General features: G+C 30.3%; 3 protein-coding genes across 7 annotated transcripts; 1 reads left to right on the forward strand and 2 right to left on the reverse strand.

The window, feature by feature from the left end:
* Positions 1–771: 771 nt before the first annotated feature.
* Positions 772–4,711, reverse strand: LOC107605720 (putative hexosyltransferase MUCI70). 2 transcript variants are annotated; one of them, XR_001612548.3, is made up of 7 exons: positions 4,212–4,709; positions 2,980–3,200; positions 2,716–2,892; positions 2,475–2,630; positions 1,730–2,006; positions 1,088–1,484; positions 772–992 (listed from the first exon to the last, which is right to left on the reverse strand). XR_001612548.3 is itself a non-coding variant. In XM_016307685.3 (6 exons), the coding sequence occupies exons 1-6, from the start codon at positions 4,594–4,596 to the stop codon at positions 1,252–1,254; spliced, it is 1,449 nt and encodes a 482-aa protein (XP_016163171.1). In that variant the 5' UTR covers positions 4,597–4,711; the 3' UTR covers positions 772–1,251. The 2 variants fall into 2 exon arrangements, 1 of the variants encoding a protein (XP_016163171.1); XM_016307685.3 differs by having other exon boundaries at positions 772–1,484; positions 4,212–4,711.
* A 1,509-nt stretch (positions 4,712–6,220) lies between these two features.
* On the reverse strand, positions 6,221–8,105 carry RPS9 (ribosomal protein S9). The gene is made up of 2 exons (XM_016307686.2): positions 7,604–8,105; positions 6,221–6,776 (listed from the first exon to the last, which is right to left on the reverse strand). The coding sequence occupies exons 1-2, from the start codon at positions 7,937–7,939 to the stop codon at positions 6,489–6,491; spliced, it is 624 nt and encodes a 207-aa protein (XP_016163172.1). The 5' UTR covers positions 7,940–8,105; the 3' UTR covers positions 6,221–6,488.
* Positions 8,106–13,401: 5,296 nt separating this feature from the next.
* LOC107605722 (large ribosomal subunit protein uL30w) lies at positions 13,402–18,646 on the forward strand. Of its 4 annotated transcripts, none has more exons than XM_088490289.1 (8): positions 13,402–13,459; positions 14,577–14,929; positions 16,705–16,883; positions 16,997–17,094; positions 17,208–17,265; positions 17,803–17,882; positions 17,971–18,073; positions 18,157–18,646. In XM_088490289.1, exons 3-8 carry the CDS (start codon positions 16,707–16,709, stop codon positions 18,370–18,372), a joined length of 732 nt encoding a protein of 243 aa, XP_088346415.1. In that variant the 5' UTR covers positions 13,402–13,459; positions 14,577–14,929; positions 16,705–16,706; the 3' UTR covers positions 18,373–18,646. The 4 variants fall into 4 exon arrangements, with proteins under 4 accessions (XP_088346415.1, XP_088346414.1, XP_088346416.1 ...); XM_088490288.1 differs by lacking the exon at positions 13,402–13,459 and adding an exon at positions 15,214–15,302 and having other exon boundaries at positions 14,650–14,929; XM_088490290.1 differs by lacking the exon at positions 13,402–13,459 and adding an exon at positions 15,210–15,302 and having other exon boundaries at positions 14,653–14,929.
* Positions 18,647–23,005: the final 4,359 nt, after the last annotated feature.

Here is a 23,005-nt window from a genome sequence, read left to right on the forward strand (position 1 = left end):
TAATTTTAAAATAATTTATTATCTTTGGAATATTTGAGGAAACAAAAATTTAAGTAGTATAATTGTAAAATAGTACAAGATAATTATTTATACTGTTATGTAAATATTGTTATGTATTATTTGATAGTTGAGTTTAAATTAATAAAATCTTTACAATTCAAAATAAGGGGATAAAAAATATTTTGTTTGTAATCATAAAATTCGAAGTATTATTTTACTTATAAGCCATCTTTTAGCCTAAAATGATCCCCTTGGATTATATCCCATTTTAAACTTTCTATCCAAACATACTTATTTTTTGATGGCCTTTTTAAAAAAAAATTTCTTTATCCAACGATTTCCAAACAAACTCGAAGACCACAATAAGACCAAGCCCGTTAATTATTGTTTATGGACATATAAGCCTATCAATCAATCATATATACCTGTCCAACAAATAAAATAAAAAACTTACAAATAGAATTTGTGGTTGTGACGAATTAGTCAAATGTATCTTGATGTCAAGGCCACAGAAGTTCCCCCCTAAAAGCTATTGATGCATCATTTGGATCATGAATTCTAAGTTTTAAACCAATTTACCCGTTTTAGAAACTTAAAACACGATAGGTATCTTTTTATCAGGTGTTAAAACTCCACATTTTGGTAATAGAAAGGGACAGACCACAAACATATAACTAATTGCTAAACTTACACTAAAACCAAATATCCATAAAAGCAACACATCTAGGCACAACTATATCCTAAGCTAAGCTTTTTGCCAACAACCCATCCTTCAACAACTAATTGTGTATAAAACTATATATTGATCTAAAGATGTATCAAAAAGTAACAATAATAGATGAAAGAGAACAAAGAAAGTAACAAATATGAATCCCCAAGCTGACAATGCACGTACAACCCGCACGGATAATATTATGCTATGCCCAACTGGTTCATTGGTATGTCTAACATTGTTCCAACTTCCAACTCACATGATTTATTGGAACATCAATCTGAAAAATTATGAAAAGATTGACGTTACCATACAAGTTCATGTGTGTTAGGAACCAGCTACACAGCAAAAATCTTTTTTGTTTGTTTGATTTACCTTTTCATAGAAGCTATATCTTTTCTGAGATAATCTAATCAGAGAGCTCACACTGTGGTACAAGTAACGATCATACTTACAGGGACCAATGAATCTATCAAAAAAGGAATGTGTTAGACAATTGCAAATATAGCCATTGGTTCTAACCATTTAACTAAATCAGGTCAGCCTTGCAATGGTTTTGCCTTGCGGATGTGTCCCATGCTATTGACAAGATCCTTCCGGGTACAGACAGGGAACATATGGATGTTTTTGAATGCTTTCAGCCGCCACAGAACATATGGGAAGCTGAGCTGATCCCGAGAAGTGAAGCGCACAACCTCATTAAACCAGACACACATCAACAGATTAGTTAGCGGTGTGTGCTTCTTCACGATAACAGAGGCTTCACATAGAGCTGCAAAGCACAAGAATGGTGCAAAGGTTGAAAAAACAATCCAATGGAAGTCCAGGTTTGATAATATAATCATAAAAGCATTAGCATACAATTCATTATTCACATACATGCAGCTATAGACATTAGTAGTGGTAAAAAAATGACAGGAAAACCTTGGATGAATTACAACAGCAATCTTTCGTTGTCACTAAAATTAGAACAATTTTAAGAATATTGTTAGTAATGATAATATAATTTAACGAAACCTTTCTTTCCATTAAATCTCTTGTCTTCAGGCAAGCCATCTTTTTTGTATTGATTCAATTGCACTTCAACTTCCTCTGGCTTGGCTTTGTTCTTCTTGACAACAGCCTTAGCCTCATCATAGACACTACTTCGAGCTCCATGTTCAGATATGGCAAGTATCGAATTTGAGCGCCAAAGTAGGGCTTCCAAAACACCTAGTGGATCCCTCCTAAATTGGGACTTGGCGTCTACCCAAATAGAATACTTAGCTTGAGGAAAAAGGCGATGGCTTAACATCTGAAAATGTCCAATTGAAGAAGATTGGAGAGAATCAGGAAAAATAAAAAATAAAAAAGGGGAGCGGAAAATAGTAGAGAACGATGGACATATATTATCCTTCACAAATGAAAGATATGTCTAAGGTTATCAAAATCTTGAGTTAACACATAAACTTGTTCAAGTTTACTAATTAAGATCTGCAAATCAAGTTTGCAAGTTGAATTTTAGAATTCACGTTTAATTAAGCTTTGCGAGTTTAGGCAAAATCTAGAGTTTGATAAGCTAGCATATGTCAATATGCACAATTGATGGAGTTAATGAAATATTAAAAGGGAGTTGGTGAAGAAAACAACCCATCTGTATGCGTGTTTACATAACAATGGGCGAAACAGAATAAGAATCATAGCAGAACAACTATGTGCAACAAGGAATCAAGTTTAGCTACATCATTTACCATATGCAGAAAAGAGCTCTAAGGTTTAATACCTTGGGAATTTTACCATTCAACCTTTGATCAGAAAAAGGAAGATCCTGAACGACAACAACACGCCATTTCCCAATAAATCCATTTTCTCCAATTCTACGTCCTACTAATTCCTGTGCTTTTACAGTAATTTCATCCCAGAATGCTACATAGCAAACCTGCACATCACTAAATTGATTTGGCAAATAAGATTGGTGGCTTCCAAGATACATTAATAATGAATTCTTATACTACTTAAATAACCTTCTGAATCGAAGCCTTAGCCATTCCAATCGGTTGATATAGATCATCACCACCACCAAATGCACAAGTTGATACCACAGCTTTGCAAGCTTGCATGTAACTCTTATCTTCATCAGATATTTTAAATCCTCCATTAACACTGTAGAACCCACAATGAACTTTCACACTTTTCTTCATCTATATAAAGAAACAGGGTATAAGGCAAGCATGCCAAATAGAAACCCAAGTATCAAATAAAATAAAAACTACCAATCAGCTTATAACCTCAAAACTTCTATCTCTCTCCTCAAAAGTTTGATTCCCAGTAAAGTAATTAAATCTTATGTCTTCTGTACGTAACTGAGACAGTGTAGTATTTCCTCCTACAAAAGATGCATCACTCTCTGAGAACATATATAAAACTTCATCAATAGGGCCACCTGATTCTTTCTCCTCAGGAAAATCCAGGGTCTCAAGCTTTTCAGGTGGTAGGATCTTCAAGCAACCTGATACCATTAGAAAAGTCACATGTCATTCAACATCAGCAACAGTCAAGCTCAGTCCCACAAATAGAGTTGACTGCATAGATCAGTTGATGCCAGCTATATATAGCATAGTTTATGAGTGATTACAACACAACTGCCTACAAAGGATAGACAAAGTTTTGTGTTATCTGTTGACTACTTACTAACACAATCTTCTTTTGTGTATTATGTAAAAGTTTGCTACGAAATGCAACTTAGACAGAGTTATTAAGCATTAACTATAAATAGTTCCCAATTGGTTTAGCTAGGGGTTATTACTTTCAGTTACTAACCATATTATTCTACCAGACAACTCTTGTCGAACGTGATGCATACACTATCTAACTCATTCGCTCAGTGAACAATCCATATTACTCCACACATCATCATAATTCTTAACTCTCAAAGAGGCCTCCTTCAAGCACCCCAAAAATATATCTAAAAACCTTGCTTCAGCAGCAAATGAATGCCAATGCCACATAATTAAACGACAAGTAGCAACAACAAAAACAACAACAACAATAAGTTAATCACATTAATATAAACACTCACACTGTTACTTTTACTTGTCGATTGAGCTACATTCACCAAAATTAAGAAATCCAACAATATAAACTTCAATAATTTTCAATATTTAACTAACGGCTTACTTCCACAGTCACTATCTTAACCAGAAACCATTTATTTTTCTACATTGCAGCTGTTTAGAAGGGACATACACGAAAATAACTTAAACTCATAATTCATTGAACAAAGAAATTCCACATCACATTGTAAAAACACAAAATTGAAAAGAGAATAAACTATACACATAATTACACTAACAACATTTTCTTTAATAACATTCTTATTTCATATCCATATTTATCTTGAATCAAATAAGATACTAAGACAACTCAGTCTTGTATATACACCAAACATACCAAATATAATATAAAGACTTAATTTAGTGAGAAAAATAAGCTGATCCAGGAGCAAGTAAAAAAAACTTACGTTCTCTAACACCACCAACAACATGAGTAGTTGGATCAAGGCGATTCAGGTTCTTATGTTGCTCCACTCCCATTCCCTTTCCCACCGCGGGTTTCGATTCATTGACAGCGCGATTATCACCCGTAGTTTCTGTAACTGTTTCCGAATCCACGTTATTGGAGCTGGAAGAATTGTAGCGGGCGATTCTAGAAGCTTCGAAGAAGAGCAAGCACGCGGCGGGGATAATGACGAGAAGTGTCCAGTACCTCACAAAGAGCCGCCGGAGTAGCCTTCTGTTGCTGAGTTTCTTCCGTTTCCGGCGAGCACGGACGCGCATACGACCGAGTTCGTCGGGTTCTTCGTCGGAAACGGTGATCGATACGTTGGTGTGGTTGTTGGCAAACATCGTAGATAGAAGAAGAAGAAGAAGGAGATGGTGATTTTTGGTGTGAACTGTGAAGGGTGGATTAATTGAAGAAAGAGGGGGAAATGACCAAATGGGAACGAGATTTATCGAAGTTTGTATATAAAATGCAACAAAAGAAGAGCACTAAATAGTAATTACGAAATTTGGGAACTTGTATATATATATATATATTTTTACATTTATATATCAAAATTAATTGCCAAAATCAGTTTTTATATATATTTTTTATATTCTAATATATATTTTATATTAATAATTAATTTTAGTGATTAATTTTAGTATACAATTATTTTTTTAATTAATAGAAAATTTTTGAGAGATTTAAACATCATAATTCATTTTTTATGTTTAAGAGTGATTATTCACATAAAAATATTTTTAGAAATTAGTAGGTGATATAAATTTTCTCTTTTTATTGAACAATGTCTTTAAATACAATGAAAACCTCTCTCTAAACTTATATATAAATATTCGTTCAATTGTTGTTGAAATAAATTTTGTCGTCTATTCATGATAAATAAAGATAAAATAGTATATTCAGTACGTTTATTATATAATGATGATAGTCGTGTTATACTAAATTCAAAAAATTTAATTATAAAATATTATTTTTAATTTAACACGTCAAATTTAAATATAAGTCTATGCATCGTACGAATTTAACACTAATCCATATCAAAATTCAAAGCCATAGTCATCAACTAAACTTATGTCAACTTCAAAATATTAAATAATAAAAATATTAAGTATAACCAAAAAACAAAAAAATTACTAAAGACTTTTGGATTGAGATTGAGGATCCCTGCCATTTATCAAATCAAATCCTTTAATCGAGGACCGTGTAGTATATGGCTATATGCCTTATAAAGCTGGTAAGTAGAGAATGTTCATGTGAGTGAATGCATTTCATATGCTCACCACAACCATGGGGAATGGATCCTCTCAATTGTTAAAAAAAAATTGAGAGAGTAAAATGTGATCTCTAACCTTTTAATACACTATTTTTCATGTTTTTTTTTGTTCCACTTATAATAATTAATGATGAGATATCACACTTTACTTCTTCAATTGTTAAAAAAAATTGAGAGGATCCATCTCCCAAGCATGGTAACTTACTACCTTTATATATAATAACAAACTCATGCAAAATTGCAAATATTTGACAAAAGTCCCATGGTGGTTCGTATAAATGAGAGCCAAGGTTATTAATACCCTTCCTTTATAACAGGCATAAGCTTGGCCTATACATAAACGCAAAAATTTAAGATATTCAGATCATTTACATGCCTATGTTTAAACCATCTCAGTTCACTGAAAAACAGGGGTAATTACTATACAAATAAGAAATGACGGGTAAAGACCACAAAGATAAGGTCTTGCAAATTAAAACTGCCATATTATTTGGATAAATTACACTAATCTTTCTGAGGTTAAGCACACTCTTGTATTTATAAAAGTATACATTAACCTCTCAGGTTCTCATGAGATTTAAGTTATATGACATACAACATTTTTATATGAACATGTGCCGTGTGTAACATCACTTACCTCAAGAAAGGTTAGTATAATTTACCATAATGATTTTTGTTGAGACTAGAGGGGATAAAGGATACAACACAGTAAAATCATACTCATAGCATGCCTACAATTCCAAATTCAATGTAGGTTGATACAGAAAAAGGAAAAATAAGTAGAAACAAAGGACATGGTTATGTATACAGAAGCCATGGGAACTATTTAATTTCTCCTTAACATTTCTAAAAGGAAATCTACAACTAAAATGAGAACAATTGATATTGTTTAAGATGTAATCAATTACAGAGACACAAAGGAAAGAAAAAGACAAAAACCATACATGTATGATTTCGACCTCAACGTTTGGAATACTGAGGTGCTTTACGAGCTTTCTTCAGACCAGGTTTCTTCCTTTCAACCACTCTAGAATCTCTAGTCAGAAGCCCTTCTTGTCTCAAAGGTTGTCTGTGATCTTCACTCACCTTCAGCAGGGCGCGGGCAATACCGAGGGAAATTGCTTGCGCTTGACCAGAGAGGCCACCACCCTCGGCTTTGATGAAAACATCGTAACTATTTTCATATCCAAGAGTTATTAAGGGAACCCTAATGTATTGAAGCCACAATGGGTTTCCCTGAAGATATTCCTGTGAAACATATATGACATATTACATATAAACAGATCAAACTGCAAACCTTGGCTAAACTATGTTTAATAACAAAGTGAATAGACATTAGAAGACGGCAAGAGATCAAAAAATGCTATGCGAAGTGAAAATCAGAATCAATTTTAGCTGTATCAACTATCAAGCAAGCATCAAGTAATTTTCATTCGTAATCAACCATGAACTACTACTGTCCTATACTCCTATTTCCACCTAAACCAATCACACTCGAAAGTGAACGCACACTATAACAACATATTTTATTTAATGAACAACATAAGCAGCTATTCTTCATCTTTAACTACAAGTACAATACAACTACAACTACTACCACCAATATTTAAAACAATAATACACATACATACCATTCCTATTTCATCCATATATACAGATCCAATTGCATACTTCAGCTAAAATCTTTACTTAATAGAGAAACTAATTTAACTTAGAATGAAAAAACACATCTCATATGACTTAATTACATTCTCAAGTATCAATAGACAAAGAACCACTGGTAAGGTATTTGAATATTTCAGCCATATAAGCATCTGCAGATCTCAGTTAATAACAAAATCAATTGAACTTACAATGAAATTATCCTTACACACATTGATGAAAACACACACATACCTAAGACAAGAATTCTACTACTAAAATTAAAACCAAAGCTCAAATTTTTGCTTAATGACAAAATCAATTAAAGTTAGAATTAAAAACTAAATTAACCTTAGCTTTATGAACAAGCACACACAAGATCAAATTTTTTACTTAATAACAAAGTGAAATTGAACTTGGAATGCGAAATTAACCTTAGCATCACGGTAATTGATGATGAATTTCCCGGTTCCTTCTTGAAGAACAACACGAGCTATGGCAGACTTCCGGCGACCGGTACCAATGATGGTTTGAGCGGCGAATCCACCGGGAAGTCTGGACTTGACGAGGCGCCTGAGGTCAACAGTTTCTGGCTCCGCCGGAGAAACGGCAGCGGCGGCGGAAGAGGCAGAGACAGCGAGGGAGGGGAATGTAGTTGATTTAGAGACGCGCGAGGGAGGGAGCGTGAGCGCGTGGGGTCTTTGGGAAACGTGAGAAGAGAAGGAGAGTGAAGAGAAGGAGGAAGTGAGGGATGAGAGTGAAGCTGCCATGTCTGCAACTGTAACTACCTTCGCGAAAATGGAAGCTTTGGTTGGATATGAAGGGATTTGTATGTTGAAGATAGAGTTATAACTTATAGGGCAGGATAACGAAGTTGCCTTTTTTTTTTTTTTTTTGTAACAATGAATTATTATTTTTTATTTTTTATTTTTTAAATTTAGGAGTCACTCGAATTTGAGACCTCTAAATAAGAATAAGAAGACTATGTCATTTTAACTATAATTCGTTAGCTTTTTTTTGTTTAATTGTGTTCTTATAATTTCATCTAATTTTTAATTAAATTTCTATATATACTAGTGTTAACGAATTTATCTTTTAATTTGACATTATAAATCAAAAATAATATTTTATAATTCTAAATTTTTGAGTTTAATATAACACTTTCTTCGGCTTTGTATAATAACTTTTTTTAATTTAGTATAATATTGTCATTGTCATTTACATAATAACGCTTTGAAATTTGAATAGATATATAAATAAGGGCAATTTAAGAAAATAAAATATTTGGCTTTTAAAATTACGAACATACAACTTTTGTAATTTGGATATGAAGATGCAACTTTCTACAAATTTATATAAACCGTGGAAGGAGTCCTACGGATTTGAAATAGACGTAAATCACTGGAGGGGTTCCATGATTTACACGACCAATTCAGTTGGTTAATTGGACCGAACATGTATTTGAACCGATTAACAGTGGTCAAACCCGTTTAAAACTGGCCAGTTCGCACCTCAGGTAGCACTAGACCCACCGCGGATCTACGGTGTACCTGCGGGCCGCCGAACCACGGTTTACACGACCGATTCAGTTAGTTAATTGGACTGAACATGCATTTGAACCGATTAATAGTGGTCAAATCCGTTTAAAACGGCCAATTCGCACCTCAGGTAGCACTAGACCCGTCGCAGGTCGCCGAACCATTGTAGGAGCTTCCTCAACTATTTCCCTAACCACTATGCCAATTTTGCTTCTTAGTCATATCTTTGACCAAAATATATATATATATATATATATATATATATATATAACAAAATGTGAATGATTTTTTATTTTATTTTATTTTTTATCCTTTTAAGTTTTAACATTAGATTCACATCAATACCAAATAAGTAACAACTCATAGGATGTAAATATATTGATATTGATTACGTTATCTTTTTTTATTTAAATTGAAAAAATATTTTGTATTAGTGACTAATTTATTATCATTTTTTCAACAATAATTATATATAAAAATTGATATTTAATTATTATTAATATATTTTCAAAAATATGCATATAACTTTTATTTTTATTTTTATAATTTTATATATTTTTTAATTATGATCGGGTCAACCGAATAAATTAGTGACTCACCGGTTGAACCAGTAACCCAGTCGTATGACCGAGTCGATTACCGGTTCGATTCTGATAACTATGGATAGTAGAGTGTCATTTTTATTTCAGTCATTTGTCCTTTTATTTGTTTTACACTTAAAAAATTGAAAAGATTCTAAAATAATAGTCCAAAATATGGAGTACATTTAAACTTAGTTAAAAGAAAAAATTGAATACACTAAATGGTTGTTTACATGGCGAGACTTTCAAATGCTTATCCCAAATGATGTTATAGGCTTGCAACTTCTCTTGAAGCTTTTTTTTTTTTTAATTTATCCTTCTTAAGTTATTAAAAAAATTATTAGAAAATATATGAAATTATATATCATCTAAATAATAAGGTTTAAAATTTTAAAAATTTAAATTATATTTATTTAAATTTTAAATATTTTGGAGTAAAATAAAAATTTTAGAGTATTATTTAAATAAATATATATAAATATACGTATTAAAAAATTAAAATATTATTTGAATATATGTACAAAAAATTTGAATGAGATACTTAAATTAAAAAATTAAAATTTAAATAGAATATAATTCTATTTAATTCAAATTATATTAGATTAAATTAAAATAGTTTGAAAAATAAATTTAAATTAGTACTATATAAATCAATCATTTGCATAAAATTGAATTAGATTAAAAAGTATAAATCAAATTAATATTATCCAAATCGTTTAAAATTATATCATTTTTATAATTTGAATAAATTCAAAATGTACTATAAAATATAGTCTTATTTCGTTGACAATACAAATAATAAATGTAAATATATCTCACACACTCTAGGTTGGTATATATAGTGAAACTCGTGTATAAACCGTTAGATTTCTCCCACGGTTTATACATGTTTTACATTCTCACAGAAATCGTGGAACCCGTATTACAGTTTCTTCCAACATGCTTCATCAACGTAAAGTGTGAAATCCTTCCGGCGACTTAAAATCCGTGTATTTCATCAACGTGTATTTTAAATCCGTGGGACCCCTTTCACGGTTTACATAGAGAGGAATGATATGGGCAAGTAACTTTTGTGATTTATAGTCATCAAGTAGCCATCAATGATGGTTTTAATGGTATGAGATTGGTGTGAGATTTCATCCAATAGCTCACTTTTCTTTGCTGGTTATATGCTGGCCAAAATTTAACAAAGTTGCTGACCCCTAAACTTTTCCTTACATACATTTGTAAAAAAATGTATTTTCGTATCTAAATTATAAAAGTTGTATTTCCATACTTTTAAAAGATAAATATCTTTTTTCGTGAATTGCCCAACATATGTAAAGGTGCATATGCCCAGTTTTTAAATAGGTTAATATACAAGTTAACATAGATAGTCTCACTATAATTAAGCATAGAGAAATGCATAATAATGAAATAATATAAAATTCATATATATTTAAATAAGGAGATTGAAAATGAATAGTTTGTAATTTAAAAAGAGAGAAAGAATATTTCTATTATGCAAATACAATTTAAGATTATATTTGTTTACAGAGATACTGAGACAATAATATATAGACATTAAATTGTATTTAATAGAGGAAATATGAATAAAGACAATGTATCAAAAAATATTGAATTAATATTTTGTGTCTATCTACACTAACAAGGGATATAATTTATTTTTTATTTTTTTATTATTCTTGTTACTTTTTTATAATTATATTTTTTATTATTATTTTTTTGTCTTAAATTTTTTGAATTAAAAAATGAAAATAAATTAAATTTTCATACATTGTTCTAGTTTATCACCAAACAGAATACAATATCACAAAATTTTATGTCTCTATTATTTATATTTTTTTCTCAGTGTCTTATCTTGTCTTATTTTCGGAAACAAACACAACCTGAAAGATAACAATGTGAATTAAGTAAAGAAAAAATTTATAGATATAACATATAAAAAAATTAAATTTAAAAATCAAACGGTTAAGAAGTTACTTAATTAGGAATTAGTATTAAAATTTTAAAATTTTAAATAGAATTTTCTAATTAGCAAATAAAAATTAGAATGAGAATATTAATATTAAATATTTGTTGTTCACTTAGGAATATAGTAATTTGAATTAAAAATTCTTTTTTAACATATCCTATTTAATTGTATCAACTATATATTAATGTTAATTTTTTTTATCACCTTTTAATTTCTAATGCTTGTCTTTAATTTAATCAGAAAATATAAATTAAGAATAATCTTTTTAGTTTCGTCATAATTTGAACATTTGAAAGTTTTTGTAAGAACATAAGTAGACTTTTTATATTTATATTGGCCGTACCATTACTTTGGAGTATCCATAATATAATTTATGGCAGATAGCCAAGACAACACAAACAACATTCTAAAAAAAAAAATTTATTGGTTTAACGTGAGAAGAAAAAACATAATATGACAGATTGATAGCAAAAATAAAATTTAAATATAATTTGAACTTAAAAACAAATTTAAGTTTAATTTGAATATAAAAACTAAACAAATCTCCTAATTCGGTGAGTTTTTAAATCTAAAAATTAAACTTAAATAATTAAGATGAATAAATAAAAATAATCTATGACAATGAATTAATTTTTTTCCAATTTTTTTAAATTATCTATCTAATTCTTTAACTGCTCAATAGTTTTTGCCTTGATAAACTTTTATGAATGTAGCCTCATTTGAAATTCTGCCGATATTGCCTCTAGGCTAGGTCATTCAGATCTTGCAATACTAAATAAATAAAGAAAAAAATTACATTAGATGACACACAAATAGTTTAAAGCTAAAGAATAAAAAAAAAAAAGAAACATACACACCTGTTTCTATATTGAATGACATTTTCATCTTCAAAATCAAAGAACATCTTTGTGCCATACATGGAATTTTGTAAAACTATTTTCTAAACATTTTAATTTATTGCACAAAGGGTAAAATTTCAAAAAAAAAAAAAAAACATATTTTGAGAAAATTGTGAATGAATATTATCGTTAAATAACTCCGCTCTAGCAAATTATAGGACGACAATAACTCCATCCTTATTGCTAGAACTCAAAAATATGGTTCTGAAAAATCGGATCGGACCGGTTGGTCGGATCGGTCTAACCACGAATTGGACATTTTTTGTGGTTCGTTTAAAAGAAAAAAGTCACAAATTAAAAATTATTTGTAAACCGTTGAACCGGCCAGTCGGACTGAACTGAGACCCAATCGATTTTACTTAAACAGTGCTGTTTGAAGTTTAATAGGAAAAAAAAAAACCTTGAAACCCTACCCAGCTACCCTTTTTTCTTCTTCAGAGAGCTGCCACTTGAAACCCTAACTTCTCCACCAGCGCCGCAAGGACTGCCGTCGTCCATCAAGCTCAGGCACCACCTTCGTCGTCTGGTCGTCTGGTCGTCCGCCCTTCTTCTTCATTCAACAATCGCACCTCTTTTCTCGAATTCGGTGTCAATCCCTAGTCTTCGTCTGCAGATGAAATAATTTTTATTCTATCTAACTAAAATTGTAATGCAAATGAAATAAAATTGTAAGTTTATTTATTCACTATAAATTTAAAAATATGAAATATAAAATTTAATATTTCATCTTCTTTTAGGTTTGTTTAGGGTAAAACCATTTATAATGGGGATGGTACATTATATTTTTAGACCATTGTGAGAATTTTACAAATTTATTAAATATTCCAAAACTCAATCATATAGAGTAGTTTTTTTTTTTTTTTTTGCTTAATTTATTATACTCCAATGAAATCATCAATTTTTTTGTGGTTGGTTTGGATAATGTTTAAAACGTCCAGTAAAAAATTGGTTGAATCAACAATTAATTGATGAATTGACAAAATCGAACAAGTTATTTTAAATTTTCGATTTAGTGATGACCCTCGAAACGACGCAGCTTTAGATTAAAAAAAAAAATAATAGTCTTGCTCTTCTTTCTTTAAAGCTCAAACCCTAAATTTATTTAGGAATGACAAAACCCCCGGTGAAACGAATATCTACAGGAATTTACTGTCGAAGAACAAATATGGGAACTGTAAAAACCCGTGTAATATCTGCATATGTGAAGAGACTAAAATAAAATGCCCTTTATTAATTATTATATCGTTTTACTAGAAAACCAACTAAAAATGGACCTAACCCTAAAAATAAATATAGAGTAAAGTATCATTTTTGTCTCAACATTTGGGGTAAGTTCCAAAGTTGTCCCTAACATTTCAATCGTTCTATTTAAGTCCCTAACGTTTCAAAATTGACTCAATGTTGTCCTACCATTAGGGATCCGTTAATAGAATTGACGGCAGGACAAAATTGAGACGATTTTGAAACATTAGGGACTTAAATAGGACGAAAACGTTAGGGACAAAAACGATACATAAAAATAAATTTTAATTTAATTTTATCTTTTAATAATATTAATTTTTTACTGTACATAGTATTCAATTATTTTTTAATTATATCTAAATAAATTACACTTAATCACATTACTTTCATTTTAAATAAGTTTATTTTTTTATAATTTTAAAAAATTTTGATACATTAGAGACAAAAGATATAATTTATATTTTATTGTATATATATTATTTTTTTCTTTTCTGCAAGTTTATATACTAGTCATTTTGCAAATATTTCATAATAACTAAAAATCTTTAAGACTAAAATTATAAAAAATTAATTTATTTAAAATGAAAGTAATATGATTAAGTGTAATCTATTTAGATGTGATTAAAAAATAATTGAATATTACGTAAAATAATTGAATATTATTGAAGAATAAAATTAAAATTTATTTCTATGTATCATTTTTGTCCACAATGTTTTTGTTCTATTTAAGTCCCTTACATTTCAAAATCGTCTCAATTTTGTCCTGCCGTCAATTCTGTTAACGGATCCCTAACGGCAGGACAACATTGAGTCCGTTTTGAAACGTTAGGGACTTAAATAGGACGATTGAAACGTTAGGGACAACTTTGGGACTTACCCCAAACGTTAAGGACAAAAACGATACTCTACTCATAAATATATTACAAAATAAAACAAAAAAAATCATCTTTTACCATCTTAATTTTTGGAATTTTAAAATAAATAAAAAAAAATAGCTTAGTTGTCCTATACTTTAAGGGAATGAATTTTTTCAATTGTTAAAAAAATTAAGAGTGTAAAGTATAATCTCTAATCTTTCATTATTTTTTCTCTCATATTTATTATTAGTTCCACTAAAAAAATTAATGGTGAGAGATCCATTTTACTTCTTCCATTGTTAAAAAAATTGAAAGGATCCATTTCCACAATTTAGTTGGTTTCCACACTTTTTTTTATTATATATATGTCATGTAAGAACCTCCTCACCCTAGCCGTCACTCTCACTCCTCAGTCCTCTCAAAAATCACTCTCAAACACTCTCTTCTCACGGTCTCATCATTCACCCCCGCCGACCGCCACATCCTACCCCCTCAGCCCCTCACCGCCAACGCTAAGATCCTCCCCTTTCACTCTCGACGTCACCGCTCACTACAGCAGTGAGTCGTCGCGCCCTTGAGTCGTCGCCGTCTTCCAGTGTTCGCCATTTTCGCCGGTCTTCGCGTCTGCGCCTCTTCTTCGTTTTCGCCAACAGCTGCTCTGCTCTCCGGTAAGTCACCTTCCGTGAACTCTGAAATTTTCATTTACTTTGATTTTGAAGCATTTGTTAATTACAGTAGCAGTGTTATGATTTCTGAGAGACAGGTTAATTATAATTTAGGTTAATTATAATTTATATTTCTGTTTCTAATTCTGATTTCTATTATTTATGTGATTCTTTGTGTAATCCGTGATTTATGTAATTTATATGTTTTTGAGATGTCTGTGAGTTAATTTTTGTATTTTACGAATTGTTCTGTGATTTATGTTATTTTTGTGATGTCGTCAAGCCAGTCTCCTTCGAGCCCTCTCTGTTTCCTCCCTCTGTCCGATCTGAGTTTCCTTCCTCCCTCACCGACACTTCCCTTCCTCCCTTGTTGTTGGTAAGCGCTGTTGCTTCAATTTATGATGTTGCTAATTTTTTGAAATAATGGTTGATGGTTAATTTCAATGATTTTGTTGAATTTTTCTTGCTGAGTTAATTTTGTGGATGAGATTCTGAGTTGGAGTTGATGATTGATTTTAACGGTGGTTGTTAATTTTGTTAATTGTGTGTTCTGAGTTGGGCGTTGTTGGTGATGTGATTCTGAATTTACTTTGGATGCTGAGTATGAATTCTTTGTTTTGACTTTTGAGTATGGATTCTTTTAGTTTTTCTGTTTTTGGATTTTCTGACTTTGGATGCTGAGTTTTCTGTTTTTGAATGCTGAGTTTTTATTGTTGAATACTTGATTAGAAGTCTTTGTTATAATTTTTTGATTCTGAATTCTTTGTTGTTAGTGATTTGAATTTTTATGTAAGTTTGTTATTTTGAATTTTTTTTTTGTGTTTACTGAATTTGATCTTCTTGGTTCTAGCCTCCAAAAGCAAGAACTGTATATTGTTGCCAAGAATGTAATTAGAGGTAAAGGAATTGCTCAGAGATGATAAATTGGATAGAAGAATTATGCAGCCAGCACCAGTTTATTGTTGTGCAAGAGCCAATAAGTCATAGAGTGAAATAGAATTTGAGAATAAAAAAGAAAATTGATTTAATTATGATATGCATGACTCTTTTACACTGAAATGTACAAATATTTTTACCTAGTTACTGCTTTAGTTTTTATAATAGCTATATGCATATTAAATTTTAATAATTTTATTAGTCCGTGCGTCGGCTTGTTGTTGCTCCCTTCATTGGTCGTCTCCTTCTCGGATATTGCACAATCTCCTTTTAGAGGTCGGGGTGGGGACGGAGTGATTGATTAAGTTGTATTAGGTATTTCTTGTATTAGCGAATGAAGTGCATACCAAGTGTTTGATAAGATTCTTTCAATGCTTTCATGATCAAACTCCCTTTTTTTTAATTTAATTCTGTGTATTATTTTTATGATTATGTCTTGTTCATTATCTGTCTCATTCAATTGTGTTGATTTTCATTCCTTGCTTCGGCTTCATTTCTTTTCTGTCGCTCGTTTGATTTGTCCGTACTATTCCTATTATATCTCGTGATCTGATTAGCTTGTATTCAGCATGTTGTGTGGAAAATTGGATTATCATTGTTAAAAAAACAATGGAAGTTCTCTGTTCTTAGTATGAATTTGATGTAAATGGATTTTCATTGTTAAAAAACATTGGAAGGACCTATTTTTTATTGTTTAAGAGAGCATGTAGTTTTCTTATTTGAAACACTGAACATTTAGCTTTTGAGTTGGAGCTGAAATGTGTTAGTATAATAATTGAAACTAATGAATTCTTTGTTGGATGTTAATTATAACTGAGATTTTTATTTTGAATGAATGGCAGAGATGGGTGAGGAGGTGAAAGCAATTGTTCCCGAGTCTGTGCTTAAGAAGCAGAAGAGGGAGGAGGAATGGGCCTTGAAGAAAAAGGAGGAGCTTAATGCTGCAAAGAAGAAGAGAGCTGAGAGCCGCAAGCTCATTTACAGCAGGGCAAAGCAATATGCAAAGGAATACCAGGAGCAGGTTGCATTTCACCTTAACCTATTTCCCTTTTTCTCTGTTTTAATGTTTGTTTCTGTTTCCTTTATTGCGCTTTGCATTTTTCTCTGCCACATTGACCCGCTTTTATATTACAGGAAAAGGAGCTGATCCAATTGAAGCGGGAAGCAAAGCTGAAAGGTGGATTCTATGTTGATCCAGAGGCTAAACTCCTGTTTATCATCCGCATCCGTGGGTATGTGTTTGTTTCCTTTGTTACTCCATATTTATGCTATTTATACTGTGTCCCAAGTTTTAACCAATTCTGTAATCTGGGTATTCTTACTTGTTTGAGCTGTGTTTTTTCAGTATCAATGCCATGGACCCCAAGTCAAGAAAGATCTTGCAGTTGTTGAGGTTGAGACAGGTACTGCTTATAATCATTGAATGTTGAGCTTTATTGTGTTATTTCTTGTGTGGGCGTTATTATGGTTTACTTGGTGCTAGTGGTACAGTTCATGACTGTTGTTTTATAACCATGTTTAATGTGATGATCATTGAGGTGCTTCAACTTGAATTCAAGTCCCTGTTTATAGGTTTGTTAAACACTATTCAATTTATGTTAGAACAGGCAGATTTTTGTTTGTTGTTGAGTCACAAAAAATGGGGAGTAAACACGTCTGCTCTCATATTCTCGATCCTCTCTCTGTCACTTGTTATGTTCCCCAAGGGAGTGTTGATGTTTTTGTTCTTTGGCTTTATGTGTGTTTTCACTGCATTTGCCCAAAAGTCTTGAGGCTATATAGTGTCATGGAAGTTTGACATAGTCAATTAAGAAAATATGTAATGTTTTTGGTACTTGTTTGTAAGTAATACTATCTGTTTGAAATCTTGCCATTTACACTGTGTAAAGTACCCATACTAATGTTTAATCCCCTTGCCTCTGTTTTCTTTTTTGCAACAGATCTTCAATGGTGTGTTCCTAAAAGTTAATAAGGCCACAATGAACATGCTTCACAGGGTTGAACCATATGTGACCTATGGGTATGTAAACTTGTGCTGTCATGCCTTTTTGAATGTGATGAATCCCTTATTTTTTGGGCTAAGCGTACCAGATCCTCTCCTTTTGTAGATACCCAAATCTGAAGAGTGTAAAAGAGCTTATTTACAAGAGGGGATTTGGTAAGTTGAACAAGCAGAGAATTGCCCTAACCGACAACTCCATAATTGAGAAGGTCTGTAATATTATTTTTAGCATTAGAATATACAATTCAAATACATTCTATCTACTCACTGCTTTCCTTGGATGACGCTTCAGGCACTGGGCGAACATGGAATTATCTGCATCGAAGATCTTATCCATGAGATCATAACAGTTGGTTCCCATTTCAAGGAAGCAAACAACTTCCTTTGGCCATTTAAGCTCAAGGCTCCATTGGGTGGCTTGAAGAAGAAGAGGAACCACTATGTTGAAGGAGGAGATGCCGGAAACAGGGAGAACTACATCAATGAGCTTATTAGGAGAATGAATTAATTTTGTGGATGAGATTCTGAGTTGGAGTTGATGATTGATTTTATCGGTGGTTGTAAATTTTGTTAATTGTGTGTTCTGGGTTGGGGGTTGTTGGTGATGTGATTCTGAATTTACTTTGGATGCTGACAATGAATTCTTTGTTTTGAGTATGGATTCTTTTAGTTTTTCTGTTTTTGGATTTTCTGACTTTGGATGCTGAGTTTTCTGTTTTTGAATGCTGAGTTTTTATTGTTGAATACTTGATTAGAAGTCTTTGTTATAATTTTTTGATTCTGAATTCTTTGTTGTTAGTGATTTGAATTTTTATGTTAGTTTGTTATTTTGAAATTTTTTTGCGATTACTGAATTTGATATTCTTGGTTCTAGCCTCCAAAAGCAAGAACTGTATATTGTTGCCAAGAATGTCATTAGAGGTAAAGGAATTGCTCATAGATGATAAATTGGATAGAAGAATTATGCAGCCAGCACCAGTTTATTGTTGTGCAAGAGCCAATAAGTCATAAGAGTTTGATTATAATTTGAGTTTGATTATACATATTTAATTAGTTTGATTATATTCAGGTTCTGTGTTATATTTGATTGCTGAGTTTGATTATGCTAAAATTCAGTGCTATATTTGACTACTGTGTTTGATTATAAATGTTTATTGAGTTTGATTATACATGTTTACCGAGTTTGATTATAATGCTCATAGAGTGAAAGATAATTTGATTACGAGTTTGATTATAATGCTCATTGAGTGAGAAGAGATTAAGCCTACATTACCACTACAACAACAACCATAAATCAACCAAGAAGCAACCAAATCTCAGCCATCAACAAAACAAGAAATCGATGCAGCATCAACAGAAATTTAAAGAAAAAAAGAGATAGAAGTTGATGCAAATTTAGATTCAATATGAAATTCATCAACAAATCACAAATTCATTTTCACAAGATCACTTCACAAATCAACAAGTCAAAAATATGAAATTGATGAAGAAGATGCACGAACTACTTATAATTCAAGAAAAATTACAGAGCTCTCAAATATAATCAGAAACACAACAGAAATTAAATATGTAAAAAAAAAAAAAAAACCTACATCTACATTTGGAGGAATATTAAACTATCGGGGGACCTGCGAAATATATATGCAGACCATATGATTAAGTCTTTAAGAAACACTCTAATTGTGATAACAGTTGAAGAGAAAATTAATTATCACAATAATTAGAGCATTTTGATCTAAATTTGGATAATAATATTTGAATGGAAAAACAAACAAATTATGGAATGAGTAGGATGCAAAAAAGTTACAGTAATTAAAAAGCCCATTGCCTTACTCTTACGGTATCCTAAGCCTATCACCTCAAGAACCTCCTTTAACGCCCCCACAAAAAGTACCTCACAACACTTTGTTCACAATTCAAAGTATGGTGTTCAATCTCACTTTGCGTATACAACAATTTTGTTAGCAGTAAATTTTTAAGTAAAATTGTCATTCGTTGTGGACTAATCATTGATTTGTCAAATCGAAAGGTATTATAAAAGAAAAAAAAAATACTATTTTAATTTTTTTCATCTAATATTTTCTCACATTTTTGGTAATGTAGATGGAATAAAAGTATAAAAATATAAGTTTATTTACTGTAAATTTAAAAAGATAAAACTTAGTGGTCAACATTCTTTTAAGTTTGTTTGGGGTAAGTAAAAGTGTAAAACCATTTACAATGGGGACGGTACACTACATTTCTAGACATTTGTGAGAATTTCAGAAATTAATTAATAAGATACTTTTTTAAAATATATTATAATGTATGAAATGAAAAGTTGATACTAATATGTTTATGCTTTTGTGATGTGGCACTAAGTCATAGGTGTAATTGTCCTCATCATTTTAGATTTTAGGTTTGAACCTTGAAGGCTTGAACCCCCTCATTAGGGGTGGCAATGGGTAGGGTAGGGTAGGGTTTGGAGTCAACCCTAACCCTACCTGCGAGTTAAGATTTTTATATAAGCTCAACTCTATCCTACCCGCGGGTTGAGAATATCTCAACTCTAACCCTACCCGCTCTTAACCCACGGGTACCCGATCCTACCTGCGGATTACAAAAAAAAAAACAATGTTATTATATAACTTGATGATAATTTAAAATAGAACTGAATTTTATGTAAAAAAAGTTTATTAAATTATCAATTAATAATCTTCTTTTAATGACTAAGGATCTTTTGTATTTAGTAAGAAGTCTTTAGTTCAACATCCACTTAAATATATATTTTTATATAAGTATATAACATATATATAGGGTGCGGGTTGGTCGGGTAGGGTTGAGGCTCAACCCGCACCCTACCCGACCCGCACGAAAACCCTACCCGACCGGGTGGGGTCGGGTTGGGTACCCGCGGGTAGGGTATATTGCCATCCCTACTCCTCATGCATCAAAACTTCAAAAGTGTATACTAATAATGGTACTTTAATATTATTCATATTAAAATTAAAATTAAAATTTGAAGATTAATAATTTTAATGTATATTAGTCAATAATAATAAGCAGCTCACACATTTAGTCTCTCCATACTCAATTAAAAAGTTGTGGGTTCGAGTCTCCTATCTTTGGTAAAAAAAAAAAAAGCTCACACATTTAGTTCAGTAGGTTAAAACCATACGTTAAATTAGTATTTTTAAATATTATCGACTAATTATTGAATAAAAACAATAAATTGTGTTGGTTCTTTAATATTATTCATATTAAATTTCATACTGAATTTTTTAAGATTGGGCTATCAAAAGTTGCCTCCAAATTTCATACACACCCATAGTAGAGTAACAAAATCAGAATTTCATATTACTAAATAATAATAATAATAAAACAGAGAACAAATGGATGATATGATAAAGATGTAAAGTGAAAATTATCTATGCCAAAAAAACTTATTAATTTTGTTCTCTTCATTTGAAACAAAAATTGCTTTCTGAATCCAACAAAAGATATCTCTTTCTCTATATACTCACTAATAAGTAATAACTTGTTTGCAAATTTTTCTAATAATACAATTATCCTCAATGAAAAACTCATAAACCAAACTAATCATCTCCCCTGCATATACTTAAAATTAAAAAGTAACAATCCTAAACAAATAATAATTTATAATTTATAAATAAAATTTAAAAAAATTCTAGTAAATAATTTAAATAAATAATAATTTATAATTTAAAAGAATAATCTACAAATAATTTAAAATTTAAAAAAGTAACAACTTAAATAAAATAACCTAAGAAAATAATTTAAAATTAAAAAGTAACGATCTAAGTAAATAATAATTTATAATTTATAAATAAAATTTTAAAAATTTTTAGTGGCAACACCTAAGCAAATAAATTTCTAAACTTAATGTATGAACGTCATGTTAGCATAAGAATTCCTTATTTGTATTACTATAAAAAAATTTTAATTAGATCTTTACACTGCTTTTAATTTTGTAATTATGTTATTTTCATATCAAAAACGTTAAAATTAACATAATATTTCTCTCAAAATTTTTTAATCATAAATGTCTTCAATTTGCAAAAAAATATTCAGTTAATTGTGACATTTTTTACATTAGAAAGGATCTAATTATAAAATTTAAAGCAGTGTAGATATCTAATTAAAAAGAAAAAAGGTATAAAGACCTAATTGAAAATTTGGTAAAATTATAGGGAACAAGAGAATAATTAAACATTTATTTTTTGAGTAAATTATCTACCAATAAGATATTTACTTTTTACAAAATAGAATTTAAATTAAAAAGTGACAGTTTTATTATATACACTTTTTGAATAATATTTAAATATTTTCACAAGATAGTAAATTAAATTTATGAATCATTTTCATTTGTAAAAAGTTTTTGTTTAGTATAATCTATAAGGAATTAATGTATTTTCTTTTTCTCAGAGTAATTTATGAGAGAGAAAAAAATATTTTTTTAAAATAAAAAACAATAAATTACTCTATTTTAATCATGAACATTTTTGTATGAGCCAAACTAATTTTTTTTGTCCATTATTCTGTTGAACTTTTTTTCCTTATTCATTAAGATATCTTTTAAAGTCTTAAATATGATTACCTAAGTGTGCAAAATATATTTTGTGAATTATATTTGAGAATAATTTGATTCAAAGTACATATTTCTAAAAATTTACTTAAATTTTTTCAAAATATCTCGAGCCTTTTTAATTATTATTGTTATTATTATTATTATTATTATAAAATAGCAATAATAATAATAAAACTGAAGTGGAACAAAAAAAAAAGTGTTAACCCTCTCAAATATAAAATAGCAAATAATGATACAACTTTTGTCTAAGAAAACTTCTTAGATTTTGAATTCCCAACTCTACTATCAGCAAGATTTGCTCATAACTCAGCTCAGTTATTAACTTATTATTGAGCTAACTAATGTATTTGAATCCTTTAAATTTTGAATTTTACTTTAAAGAATAATATAGATTTTTTATCATTTATTTCACAAATGAAACTAAAAGAAAATATGAAAAAAAAATTATTCAAAGGTGAGAATTGAAAAATTACACTTTAGGTAAAGTGAAAATTTAAAATTTAGAGGATCCAAATTCTTAACTAATAGTTTTACAATTCATCATGCTTTTAAT

Source organism: Arachis ipaensis, chromosome B6 (assembly GCF_059453495.1).
Source record: "Arachis ipaensis isolate K30076 ecotype BB chromosome B6, ASM5945349v1, whole genome shotgun sequence".
NCBI classification, from domain to species: domain Eukaryota; kingdom Viridiplantae; phylum Streptophyta; class Magnoliopsida; order Fabales; family Fabaceae; genus Arachis; species Arachis ipaensis.

Bases quoted from the DNA above. Each gene is read 5' to 3' on its own strand.
- LOC107605720 (XM_016307685.3), bottom strand. From the start codon at position 4,596: ATGTTTGCCAACAACCACACCAACGTATCGATCACCGTTTCCGACGAA. The intron at 3,201-4,211 runs GTAAGTTTTTTT...TAATGGTATCAG, and splicing joins TGTTGGTGGTGTTAGAGAAC to GTTGCTTGAAGATCCTACCA. The intron at 2,893-2,979 runs GTTATAAGCTGA...TTCTTTATATAG, and splicing joins AGAGAGATAGAAGTTTTGAG to ATGAAGAAAAGTGTGAAAGT.
- RPS9 (XM_016307686.2), bottom strand. From the start codon at position 7,939: ATGGCAGCTTCACTCTCATCCCTCACTTCCTCCTTCTCTTCACTCTCC. The intron at 6,777-7,603 runs GTTAATTTCGCA...TATGTTTCACAG, and splicing joins TCAATTACCGTGATGCTAAG to GAATATCTTCAGGGAAACCC.
- LOC107605722 (XM_088490287.1), top strand. From the start codon at position 16,698: ATGGCAGAGATGGGTGAGGAGGTGAAAGCAATTGTTCCCGAGTCTGTG. The intron at 16,884-16,996 runs GTTGCATTTCAC...TTTATATTACAG, and splicing joins CAAAGGAATACCAGGAGCAG to GAAAAGGAGCTGATCCAATT. The intron at 18,074-18,156 runs GTCTGTAATATT...ATGACGCTTCAG, and splicing joins ACAACTCCATAATTGAGAAG to GCACTGGGCGAACATGGAAT.